At 45.4% G+C, this 12,580-nt stretch overlaps 1 protein-coding gene across 3 annotated transcripts in view; it reads right to left on the bottom strand.

Annotated features, from left to right (window-relative positions):
* Positions 1-12,580, bottom strand: part of HYCC2 (hyccin PI4KA lipid kinase complex subunit 2) — a 566,375-nt gene that overhangs the window by 203,581 nt on the left and 350,214 nt on the right. For all 3 annotated transcript variants that reach the window (XM_085649028.1, XM_085649026.1, XM_085649027.1), the window contains one exon: positions 7,220-7,399. In XM_085649028.1, the coding sequence (XP_085505154.1) occupies positions 7,220-7,399 (180 nt within the window). The remainder of the gene's footprint in view (positions 1-7,219; positions 7,400-12,580) is intronic.

Below are 12,580 nucleotides of genomic sequence, written 5' to 3'. Positions count from 1 at the left end.
GTAGCTCACCAACTCTCCTTAATGAAGTGACTGCAATGAGGAATGCAACCTTCTATGAGAGACACTGTAAAGGACACTAGTGTAGTGGTTTAAAGGGTGGACCCATAAGGCTTGTAAGTACAACATCAAGATTCCACACTGGTGCTGGGGGAATTCTTGGTGGTTGGTATAACTCTCTTTAAGCCTTCCATTAAAGCTTTAATGAGAGGAACTTTGAACAAAGATAAATGTCTGTTTTGCAAATTTGCAGCTACTCCTGCAAGGTGCAACCGAATAGATGTGTAAGCTAGCCCACATTGCTGGAGGTGCAGAAGGTAACAAACAATGTTCTGAACGGAAGCATCTAGAGGTAGAATGTTGTTGCTATTATAGTAGACAACAAATTGTTTCCATTTTGCTGCATTGCAAGCTCTGGTAGTAGGCTGTATTGCTTCCTCCAGAACAGTCATGCAGTCTGGTGGCAAATTTATATATCCAAACTCTATGACTTCAGGAGCCCAAACGCTAAGTTGAGCTCCATGGAAATTGAATGCTTGATTTCTCCATGGTTCTGAGTGAGGAGACTGAGGTGAGATGTAGCTTTTGATGTGGAACTACTGAGAGCTCTAACAGAGTGGTGTACCATGGTTGAGGGCCCCATGTGGGAGCTACAAAAATCGGTGCGAGTGATGTTTGCCTGAGTTTCCAAACCACAAATGGAAGGAGTGGGAGAGGCGGAAAAGCGTAGGCAAATATCCCTGACCAATTCATCCATAGGGCATTGCCTTTGGATAGAAGGTGTGGGAACCTGGAGGCGAAGTTTGGGCATTGTGCGTTGTCTGCTCTGGCGAACAAATCAATTTGCGGGTATCGCAATTGTTGAAAGTATGCAAGGATAATTTGGGGATGAAGTTCCCACTCGTGTATTTGCTGTCTCTTTCTGCTGAGTAGATCTGCAAATTGATTGTTCACTCCTGGGAGGTGTTCTGTCAGAAGGTGAATCTTGTGTCAGATTGCCCATTTCCAAATTGTCTGAGACAGTTGGTGTGTGTGTGTGTGTGTCCCCCCCCGCTTTTGTACATACTACATCGCTGTCATGATGGCCGTGCGGTCTAGGATAACTTTGCCTGTGAGATGAGACTGAAAAGCTTTCAGCACTAGAAATAGTGCTAGAAGCTCTAGATAGTTGATGTGGATCTGTTTGTGTTTGTCGTACCAGAGACCGACCCTGAATTGTGTAATGATAGAGATGTGCACCCCAACCCGTGAGATATGCGTCTGCTGTTAGCACAACGTGAGGAACAGGGTCGATGAAAGGCCACACTTTTGATAAATTATGTGTGTTCCACGACTACAGAGAGCGATGAGTGTGGCTGTCTACCAACACTATATCTGTTAATTGACGCTGTGACTGATTCCACTGATGTGCTAAGCATTCTTGTAGTGGACACATGTGTAGTCTTGCATGAGGCACTATTGCAATGCATGAAGCCATCATTCCCAGTAGCCGCATGATAATCCTAGCTGGCAAGGTTAGGTTGGTTTGGAACTGCAGAAATAAAGTTTGGATACTGGAAATTCTGCCTTCATTGGGGGAAGCTAGAGCGGAGTTTTAAGAGTGGCTACTAGATAGGATTGTATTTGTGAAGACTGTAGGTGAGACTTTTGAATGTTGACCGTGAAACCCAATCGATGGAGTAGATGTAGCGTGGTCCGAGTGTGTTTTAGACACTTTTGGCGTGTGCTGGCTTTGATGAGACAGTCGTCTAGGAACGCGAAGACATGAATTTGTAGTTTTCTGAGATGAGCTGCGACTACTGCTAGACATTTTGTAAATACTCTGGGAGCAGTAGTCACTCCGAATTGAAGTACTTTGAATTGATAGTGTTTGCCTGCTATCACAAATCTGAGGTATTTGCGAGGAGCTGGATGAATGAAAATGTGGAAATATGTGTATTTTAAGTCCAGTGTGGACATAAAATCGCCTTGCTGTAGAAGTGGAAGGACTTTTTGCAGCATTATCATGTGGAAATGTTCTGACAGTATGTACTGGTTTAACTCTCCGAGATAAAAAATTAGTCTAAAGGATCCGTCCTTTTTGGGGATTAGAAAAATAAAGAGAATAAAGTCCTGAACCTTGTTAGTGTAATGGAACTGGTTCTACGGCTCCCTTTTCTAAGAGAGATTGCACCTCTTGTTTGAGTAGCTGTCAGTGGTCGGACGACTGTTTGTTAATGCGAGGTGGAATGTTTGGTGGATTGGTGATGAGCTCCAGGCAATAACCATGTTGGATAAGGTTGAGCACCCATTTGTCGGTTGTTATAGATTGCCAAATGAGGAGAAACTGTTGAAGTCTTCCCCCGACAGGTGTCAAAATCGGGGGAAGTGTGTGCAGGTCACTGTTTGTTTGGGGAAGGGGTGTTATGCGGTGTGGCGCCATTACCACTACCCTTAGAACTGTTTCCTCTATAGAAACCTCTAGAGGGAAAGGATTGATTGGATGGGGACTGAAGCGCTCCTATGAACTTTGCCACTTCTGTGTCTTTTTTCATCTTTTCTAAGGACTGGTCGACTATAGGACCAAACAGGCGTTCTTTGTCAAAGGGAGTGTTCAAAATGGACTGTTGAAATTCAGGCTTAAACCCAAAGGTCCTAAGCCATGCATGCCTTCTAAGGAGAATGCTAGTATTGATCTCCCTTGCTGCGGTGTCGGCTGCATCTAAAGCACATTTGATTGAGGAGTTTGAAATGAGTTTTCCCTCTTCAACTAACTGCTGTGCCTTAGTTTCGTGTTTGTCTGGGAGATATTGGAGCAGCTACTCCATCTCATTCCAGTGCGCCCTGTCGTACCTAGCTAGTAGGCCCTGTGTGTTTGCGATGCGCAAGTGGTTAGCAGTTTGAACAGCCACTCATTTTCCTGAGGCATCTATAAATTTAGACTCTTTGTATGGGGGAGGTGCAGCCCCAGGGGATTGCGAGTTAGCTCTTTTGCGAGCATTGGACACTACTAGGGAGTCCAGAGGTAACTGTCCTTTTACAGGATCTGATGGTGAGGGTTTATATTTTTTGTAAACTCGTGGAGTTAAAATACAATCCTGGACAGGGTCTTTAAAGATATCATCTGCATGCTTCATCATGCCTTTGAGCATAGGGAGCGTTTGACTTGACCTGTGTGTGGACTCAAGTGTTTCAAATAAAAAGTCCTCTTCTAATGTCTTTTCATGTAAGGCCACTACATGATACTCTGCTGCTCTAGCAATTAGCTGTTGGTAAGCCATATTATCGTTTGATGGTGATGGCTTTGCAGGGTAAAGGTCTAGGTCATTATCTACTGGAGGATCAATGGTGTAATCATTCCATGGGTCTACAGGCAACTGAGTATCATCAACACAATTATCCCTATCTGGATCTGCATGTGGAGATCCCTGAGGTGTTGTGTAAGGGATCTTCAATTATTAACTGTGGAGAAGATGGTGGAGGCAGACAGGGTTGTGGGGCATGATAAACAGGGCTGATAGCCATGTCCTCCTTCTTCTTTAGAGGAATCTTATTGGCAGTTTCATCTGAAGGAAGTTTGTGTTTTGCTGGTGTTTTAGGAGAAATATGTCCAGTATCCGGATTAATCTAAATCTTTTTTTAATTTAGGATCCAATTTGGCCTTAAGAACGTCTAAAATGGGTTCTGGTGGCTCGGAGACACTGTCCTTGAATTTCAGCATCAAAATGGATTTGTCTTTGGTAGTAGATTTCGGCTCCGAAGCATGTTTTTGTTTCAAAGCGTAGGATTTTGGCTCCGATCTAGCTTTGTCCTTGGAGCCTTATGGTTTCGGATTCAAAGGTAATTTCGGTCGACTCGTTCTGGAGCCGGAAGGCCAAGAGGCGGGACGTCGGAAACATTGTCTCTGTGCCGACCTTGGCCAGAAGGCAGAGGTGGCCTTATGTGTTTTAGAAGAGGATTTAGGGGGCAAGGGGTCTTCGGTACTCATGGCACATTGTCCCGGAGGCACATCTTTGCACTCCAGATCGATCTCGAGCTGGGAATCAGACTCTGGAACTGAGAAGGCCTCTTCTTCTGCGGCAGACGCTTCGATCTCCTTTAGCTCGGATTCGTCCCCGAAAATATCCCGAGTGTGTTGGATGCTTTGACATTGCATCTCTTGTCATCGAGCCCGATGATCACGTAGAGTCTTCTAGAACCGAAACGATTTACAAGCGTTGCAGTCTTCCTACTTGTGCTCCGGCGAGAGGCACAAGTTACAAACTTGATGTAGGTCTGTGAGAAGGTACTTGGCGTGGCACCCAGGACAGAATTGGAATGGACTCCGTTCCATCGGCAGGAGGGTGGACTGATGCGGCTAGGCCCGACGGCCGCCCACTAGGTTTTTGATCAAAAATTGAGAATTTGTCAAGCGAGTCGATACACGGAGAACAGGGAAACGCGTTGCAGAAACAATACCGTTCAGGGTAGAGTGGATTGCGCACCGAGGGGAACCCGAAGAACGGTTTCGAACTGGAGCACAGCAATACACGTCAGAACCCGATGGTGGAAAAAAACAATCTAACAATGGAGTAGATGCCCATGCGCACTATCATCAAAACGAGGAGTCACCTTACCTCGTGACTGGAAAGACTTCTCCGAAGAAGAAAAACTTGCAAACATCCGGACCCAACACTAGGGGGCTGATTCCGATGTCGGACGGACTCAAGTCTGTCCATCGGTCAGGAGCCATAACCGACCGACCTTCTGTCGTCGGTTATGGCCCTGCAAGTACGATGCAACCGAACAGGGTTCGGTCGCATTTGTATACTTCACAATGCAAGCATGCATTCCGAGCGGAATGCATGCTTGCAGTGCGAAAAGCAGGGGTGCAGTTCATCCCTGCACCCTGTGGCCGGCACCCCAAGGTGCCTGGCACCGGGTGCAAGGATCCACAGAGGGGCACTAAAGGTGCCCCCATGCCGCCATTCGGCAGCCTCGCACCCATGGGGGCCCCACTGGGGGCCCCCAAAGACAGTTTCCGACTGCATTTTCGTGCCTGTAAATAGGTGACATGGAGACAATCAATATGCCCATAAACTGATAAACTTTTGGACCATTGTTTTCATATACTATAATTTACCACTCTAGAACCCCTTTCCCTTCAGGCATCACGCTCTCTACGTTCGGATATGAGCAATAAGAGAATCAATGGTTTGGCATAAATGACGCAGTAAATGGAGTGAAGACCATTTAGACAATTTAGTGCGAGTATGTCCCGTACTGCTGTCATTCACTCAGAGATCAGGTCTGAGGAAATGATGTGGGGCTATGAATTTTTGGCAGCCAGTTCCTTCCTGTCACTGCCTGTTCCATATGCCCCCAGTGTACGTCAGATTTAGATTTAACAACGTCAAACATGGATCTTACCTCTTGCTGCTAAAATGTACTTATGATTTTTTGGACTGGGTTTTCTGGCCAGTTTTACAATTACTTGGATTTTTTTTTGTTTCATCATAATCCAAATACAATTAATTAACTTCCCCTGTACTGTTGTTATTAAGTCCACAGGCAGTGCCTGAAATAGAGCCAGGTACCATTTTCATTTTAACAAAACTGTCAGTCTACTGTGGATGTATAAAATTGTTGCCATGATTCTTGATCATGGTCAATGCCAGCCGGGTTAAGTATGTCAGGTACATTTGTTTATTTGAAGCCCATTCAAGTTATCAGGCTTTAATATACTGTGATCAATGTAAGGTGCATTCCATTTATTCGTATAGTAGCAGTTTCTTCACTTATACACTACACTTCCTCTAATGAGTACCAAAGCAATACCGTCTGCAGGACTGCTCTGAGGTAGGGTGACCAGATTTTCAAAACAAAAAACCGGGACAGCCATTGACATAGAAATAGGACTCATTGTTGGCACTGGTCAGTGCAGTGTCAACATTTAATCCAATTTCTCTTTCAATTGATTTGCCGCTCTATCTATCTATCTGCCATACGGAACACACCACAGCATGGCCGAGCAAGTCTTTAATTTTCATGCTACACAGGTGTATGCACACACCTCTGTAGCATAAAAATGAAAGACCTCCTCGGCCAAGCTAGGGTATGTTGCAAGGGTAGCTTTATCATTTTGGCCTTGGGCGCTCTGCAGGGGCGAGTTCGCCCCCCCTCTCCCCTTTTAATCATGCTGTGCTGCCTGAATAAAGTCAGGAAGCACAGCAGGAGACTCTTTTCAACCACCTTGTCCCTGGTGTCATTAGAGGGCTGGTGTGAACATGAGACTTCACAGCACAGTCAGTTATATATATGCGTGTTCGCCTGACCCTCTCTCAAAACCGGGACATTTCTTTGTTTTTGTAAAAAGTGTCGGGACACCGGGACAGTCATGGAAAACCTGGGACTGTCCGGGACGTCTGGTCACCCTATTCTGAGGGCTAATCAAGAACTCTGCCACCCCTCCTATCTACTGGCCATCACCATTTGGAAAGAAAGAATACAAATTGCCCAGTTCTCTCTCGTGACTCGCCCATTCCCTGACCGGCTTTACCTCTCCCCGACCAGCCTCTGCGCTGGTCACAGCTCCCCAGACTCCTCTCGTCCTGCCTGACCTGATGTTCTCTCTCAGGACCCACTCCCTCAACGGGACCTCTTTCCCTTTCTCTTATCACAGGAGAGTCTGGGCTCTCCCAACTATTTAACTGGAGGTTGTTTCAAAAAGCAGATACTATGGTGACTGCTTAGCTGGAGACTTGCACCCGATGTTTGAAACCTGACATAGGTGCAGCAGCATAGACAGCGGCAGGGGCGTAACAAGGTGAGCGGGGGTCCCGAGCTGCAGGGGGCCCCCTCACCACAGTACTCAGGCCTGGAGCTCTGGATTAAATCTTGGGCAGTGGCACATCCATTAACCTTGCGTGGGACTGGGGGGGCCCAAATTTCGTTACGCCACTGGACAGCGGGAAACCGTGTCTCAACCTGATTTCCATTATCTGTGCGCATGTTGAGGCGATACACATGAAAAGGGAAGGAAAGAGGTGAACTGATATAACCCTTCTTTGGGACTGTGTTACTGTCACTTCCTAACAATACACTTAAGACGAAAAAGTACTCCGTGGAGCACCGTGGCACTATTGTTTATACCCACCTGAGCGTCTTTGAATAAAACAACAGAATGCAGAACAGTATATTTGGCACCACTCGACTTTTCTCAGACCACTCTCTGGTGACGCGTCTGCTGCGCGGCGCCACTTACCAGGTTGTAGATGCCAAGGAGCAGCGCCTCGATACAGCCGTTGCTCTGCCGGTCGCGGCTGGCCGTGAGGCGCAGGTACACCCAGATGAGCTCGGGCAAAAACTGGAGCGTGAACCTCTTGAGCCGCACCTCGGAGCTGCGGTAGAGCTCGAAGAGCTGGTGACAGACTGGTTCCACGAGCTGTGTTACAAACAGGGCGACAGGGTTAGCGTGGGCCTCGGTAAGGACTCCAAAAATGGGAAGGGCCCCATCCGTGGAAGGGGCCCTTCAGAGGCCACAAAGCAGGACTTTTTAAAGGCAAGGCCTGAGCAAATCTATAGCATTCTGGATCAATACGCAATGAAATTAATATACTACTTTGTGCAAAAACTACATTGAATTTGTAATTTACATTTACCCTGTCAAGGAAATGCAAAAAAAAAGTGAAACCCATTCGATTAAAGTGAAATTGAAAACAACAAAGTAAACTAAACACTATATATTGGTAATTTGGAAGCGGAAGCCCCCTCCCTACATGTCTTCTTTATGGTCTGACTGGTGTAGTCCTCTGTAAAACGGCACAAAGAAAGAGGGCTTATAGGACAGCAGCCATGGTAAACTGCCATGTCCAGTTGTGATTATATCATTAATTCAGATTTTTTGTTTCATGGTGGAGAAGTGTGGCTCAATGGTTAGCGCGGCAGACCTCGATGCAGAGCACTGGTCCGGGACCAGGGTTCGATTCCCGTCGCGACAGGGTCTCGGGCTATAAATTCCGCGGACCGGATATTCTCGCCTCAGTGCTGCAACTCTGGGCAATAGCTTGCTTAATCTCCACAACGGCCCCAACAGCGCTGGGATGCCTGGCCTTCACCATGGGGGTGCCCAGGAGTGGACACCTCACATGGAAAGCCAGGAAGGGTTCCTTCAGCGGTATGAATACGGCGCTGAGATACCCGTAGTGGTGATCAGCGCTATATAAAAAACCATACATTTACATAACTGTAGCAGGCATCTAAAGTAAGTAGGATTTATAAATTAACAAAAACTTTATTTTTTCATATCCAACCAAAACAATTCACTTTAAAAGGTTTGGGTGACTTCTGTCAAACCACGCTTTATTTTAGCTAATGATACACATAAATTACTGCAAACCAGCGCTTTAAATGTACGTGCTCCATCCGGATTAGCTATGTAAATGCACAGTACCAAAGCTTCGAGATATATACATTTTTACAGAACACGAAACAACCGTAAATATTTCTTGCTTTCTCACAAAAAAACAGAAGGGGATATTACACTTAATGTTACTGAATTCATTGACATCAGGGGATGAAACACTCTCCTCTCACTTTAATCCGTTACACCTCAATATTTTAAATCGGTAGGTACTGTCAGACTGATAACTAACCACGAAGTGAACACTTAAAACTCTATTACAGTACTGCAGAATATATCTTTAGCGGTCAAACACAGACACGTTTATTAAGGAAGTAGCCATGATACATCATACTGCCACCTCAGTTCCACCCTTTCAAGTTCAGAGCAAATTATCACCATAATGTTTAAATGCAGGAGAATGGTTCTTCGGGGCCAAGAAATTTAGAAAAACACTTTAAGGACAAAAACTCACATACATACTTTTGTATTATTACATTACTATACAAAGAGGCAGGCAAAGTTAGGTGATACAGCCAAACGGCCAGTTTAGGTTTTTAGGTCTCGCCTAGCGTTGCAGTGCGCATGCACTGCTCGCGTAGCGAGACATATTGGGGTAAAAGTATTTTAGGAGAGGGACTTGTAATCCCGCTCATGCTTTCTATTGGGCAATGTTAATATTTGTTTAAAACCCTAAGTTCTCATTGCTCTGCAGGGTTTTTGGTTGCCGCCCTGTGGCTTTTTGTAAACGTTCTTGGGACACCAAGTCTACAGCGTCTTTCAGTTTTATGGTTGTTCTGTTATCTGAGGAGGAGTGCTAAACTAAGGTTCAGGCAGAGTTCACCAAAACATCTGCATTCCAGGCCGTCACGCGCGTCTTCTCTTTCCCGGGACAAGGAGCAGAGACAGCATTGGCTCCTTTATATGGGAAGAGGTAAGCGGGGAGTAACGCAGCTCTCTTCGCTCCCACAATGCTCGCAGGACCCCTCCACTGCACACAATCTATCAATGCACTAAAAGCATGAATGGGGTAATGTTACTCCTTTCTACACAGTGGTGGCCTTGAGAATAAAGATGCATACTGGGTAATGGTTTAATGAGTAGGGCGCCTGCTTGCTGAATATACTATACTGTTCCATCACTAATATAGGCAGTCCGTAAACACTAGAATGCATATATTGCTGATAAAATAGCTCATTGGGTTGCGCGCCTGCTGAGGTGCCATTTTACTTCTCTACATAGCAGTGATTCGAGCATACGAATTACTACTTGTTAATAGCTCCTTGAGTTTTCTGTTTAGCTGCTGATGAGGTTGTTGTAAATCACTGGCTAGGGGCCCCAAATAAGGATGCCTAATTAGGTGATAATTGCTCTATGGGCTGCACGAGGCACTAGATGTGCATCAGCTTGGGTAATAACGTGCATATTTGTGGAAGCAGGCCTCTTGGCGCTATCGATAGGCTAGAAGGTTTTTATTGTTACCCAACGCAGTGGTATGCATCTTATCACCCTGAGAAGGATGGACGACTGATTGAACCTGTTGGGATTCGAACCTGAGACAGCGAGGTCCAACACATTTTCCGGAAGTGGCTGCATTCAGCCAATGAACTACCAGACCTGGCTACATATGGGGCATTAAGAACGTGATGTCACACACACTCAACGAGAGCGCACAATAGCATAGCTCTGTGGGCTCCACGAGGAGCTGGATGTGCATCAGCTCAAGTAAGAACGTTGCCATGAATGATAATTTCATCTTTAGCGGCCCTGCTTAATGACTGCCTGTACTTCAGGAATATGCTCAACACGTCTAAAAACGCTCAAATAAGAGTTTAACTTGTCCGTGTCTACCAAAAATTAAATGAAGATGTCGTTGTTCAGTTTAGCAATACAGAACTGCAAAAAAAATATAACTTACATAAAAAATAGTGAACTGCTGCAGAGTTAAGATTTTTTTCTATTCTCAGACTGAGGACGAAAATAGAGAGCCCGATAAGAACCGGTCTCGGCTCCTGCTTTTAGCAACTGCCGGTGGTGAGCACTGGCAGGACCCGGCCCACTTAAAGCCGTGCGTGATATCATGTTTTTAGAAGTGTGTTTTACCTAAAGACTGTGGGGTGTCATCTCCAGTCTAATGGTGCATAATTAATATATACTGTATACGTTTTAGAAAAAGAAAAAAAAAACAATATCATTTACAATGCTAAAAGCTTTAAACAATGTCACTGCGAGACCTATTGCATTGTAAATGCTTGATAAATTTGGCAGTATTCGGTCGGTGCTCGGTTGATCTGGGATGAAATGATAAAACTTATCTCTTTTCAAAGAGACACCAGAAACTGCTAGATGACTGACTCGGGTCGGTGAGCACCGAGGTGGAAAATCCATCACGCACTGTGACCCTTGAAAGATCTCTCTGCAGTGGCTGCGCCAACCGCGTCCTTTCAGTTCTGCCAAGTATCACATTCTCTCTTTCCCGGGGTCACGCTCAGGTTATACACTCAGTTTCACATGGCCTGAATGCATGAGCATCCTTTACTGGGACAAGGGCACAAGTGGGGAGTTGACGCGGGTCTACGGAGTCCCTCCGCTGTTTTTAGAGAGGAGACTCCGTTCCCCTTACACGTGGCCGAAGGATGCTGAGAGGTGCCGTGTAACTTTGTGCCCCAGCACTACTACAGCTGCGTGCATTTCTAAACACTGCATGCGTGTAACCTGGCCTCGGGGTGTTTGTAAACCTCCATCACGCTGCTGGTAGCATCCACTTTATTCGTGAAAGAGATCCAGAGGGGTTAATCTTTGAATCTCTCACACAGAAGTAAGAGAGAACTTCACACTATTGACCCTTCTATCGCCTAATGACCTGGAAAAATGCAGGCTTTTGTGCCTTGAAGCTGGATAAAGCACACCAGCAGAAAACAAACACGCATTAACACCAAGTTTTAAGTAGATGAAACCTATGTGATATATAAAAATGATAAGAAATATGGTCTTTTCAGATGCTTGTGTCAAGTATTTGTAAAGTAGGCCCGTCCAATTTTAAATGAGGAATAATATATGAATATGAAAATACATGTTGGGAGTTATTTCGTATGATATCAATGAATTCCATGTACCAATTACCCCCCCCCCCCCCTCACCTATTTTTCGTAAGGCTTATATCCTGACTAGCTGACGAACGGGTGTCTGCCACAGAACACTTGGTGTTGGGGGCATGCGAGATGCACAGGAAGACCAAAGAGTGAAAAACTGAGGAATCACAAGAAACCAGGGTCACAATCAGACACAAGCTCGTGGAGGGGTATGCGCTAAGATTGTGAACAGGGGGTGGAGCCATGTTCAGAGACCGAGTCAAAAATACTTGTGGGTTCTGTCTTCACTCTTCTACTCCAAGGTGTAACTTGTGCAGGGTGAATGAATCATGCAACACCGCTTGGGAGAATGCTCAGCAGTAATAACAAGGTTAATGCAGCATGAAGGACTCGTTCATAAAACTGGCTTCTCACAGGAAAGGTGGGGCTAAATCAGAAAATTCACTGGCAAGGTTTTTGACAAATGGGAGAAATCAATGTAAAAACAATGAGTTACAGAATTCCTCGGGTGTTGCCGTGTTGCACAAGCAAGGAAGATAGCACAATAGATAGGTCCAGCAATCCTAATCGCAACAATAGTTTATTTTCCAAGAAAAGATTAGTATATTACCTTCCCATAGAATTTTCTTTTTCAAGCACTGCCCTCCTGCTAACAACTTCCTAGAACCCCTTTCAGCTCCAGGAGGCCCAGGCATATTTATCCCTCTCCAGTTCCCTGTTTTGCTAAGCTCTTCAGCCACCTGGCTTGTGGACACTGTGGAGTAGGTGGACAAGCTCCTGCTCCCCAAGGGCTCTTGTTTGCCAGAAGACGTAGAAGTGCTAGGAACCCAAAGAACCACCAGAGGTAAGTACCCAGGAACCTCACGGAGGATGTGTGCAGGGTGGGAACACGACCATGCACTCAATTCAAGTTAGTGGGTTCGACAAAGGTTGGCCCAGCACTCAAGTAAGTGAAAATATAAGTAATGATTATTAAGAAACCGTATTCACAATACAAAAGAGAACAATCTGTAAAAATATTCCCATTCAACAAAAGGCACTTGTAAATTTTGATTGTAGTTACAACATTTCTTTTATTCTTTACTGAAATGCAAATGCCTTAAAATTCATGATCGCCGAAGCGTTTCGTCCT

Source organism: Triturus cristatus, chromosome 3_2 (assembly GCF_964204655.1).
Source record: "Triturus cristatus chromosome 3_2, aTriCri1.1, whole genome shotgun sequence".
NCBI lineage: Eukaryota > Metazoa > Chordata > Amphibia > Caudata > Salamandridae > Triturus > Triturus cristatus.
The sequence above is the reverse complement of the archived record's forward strand: the minus strand, read 5'-3'. Positions and strand labels throughout refer to the sequence as shown.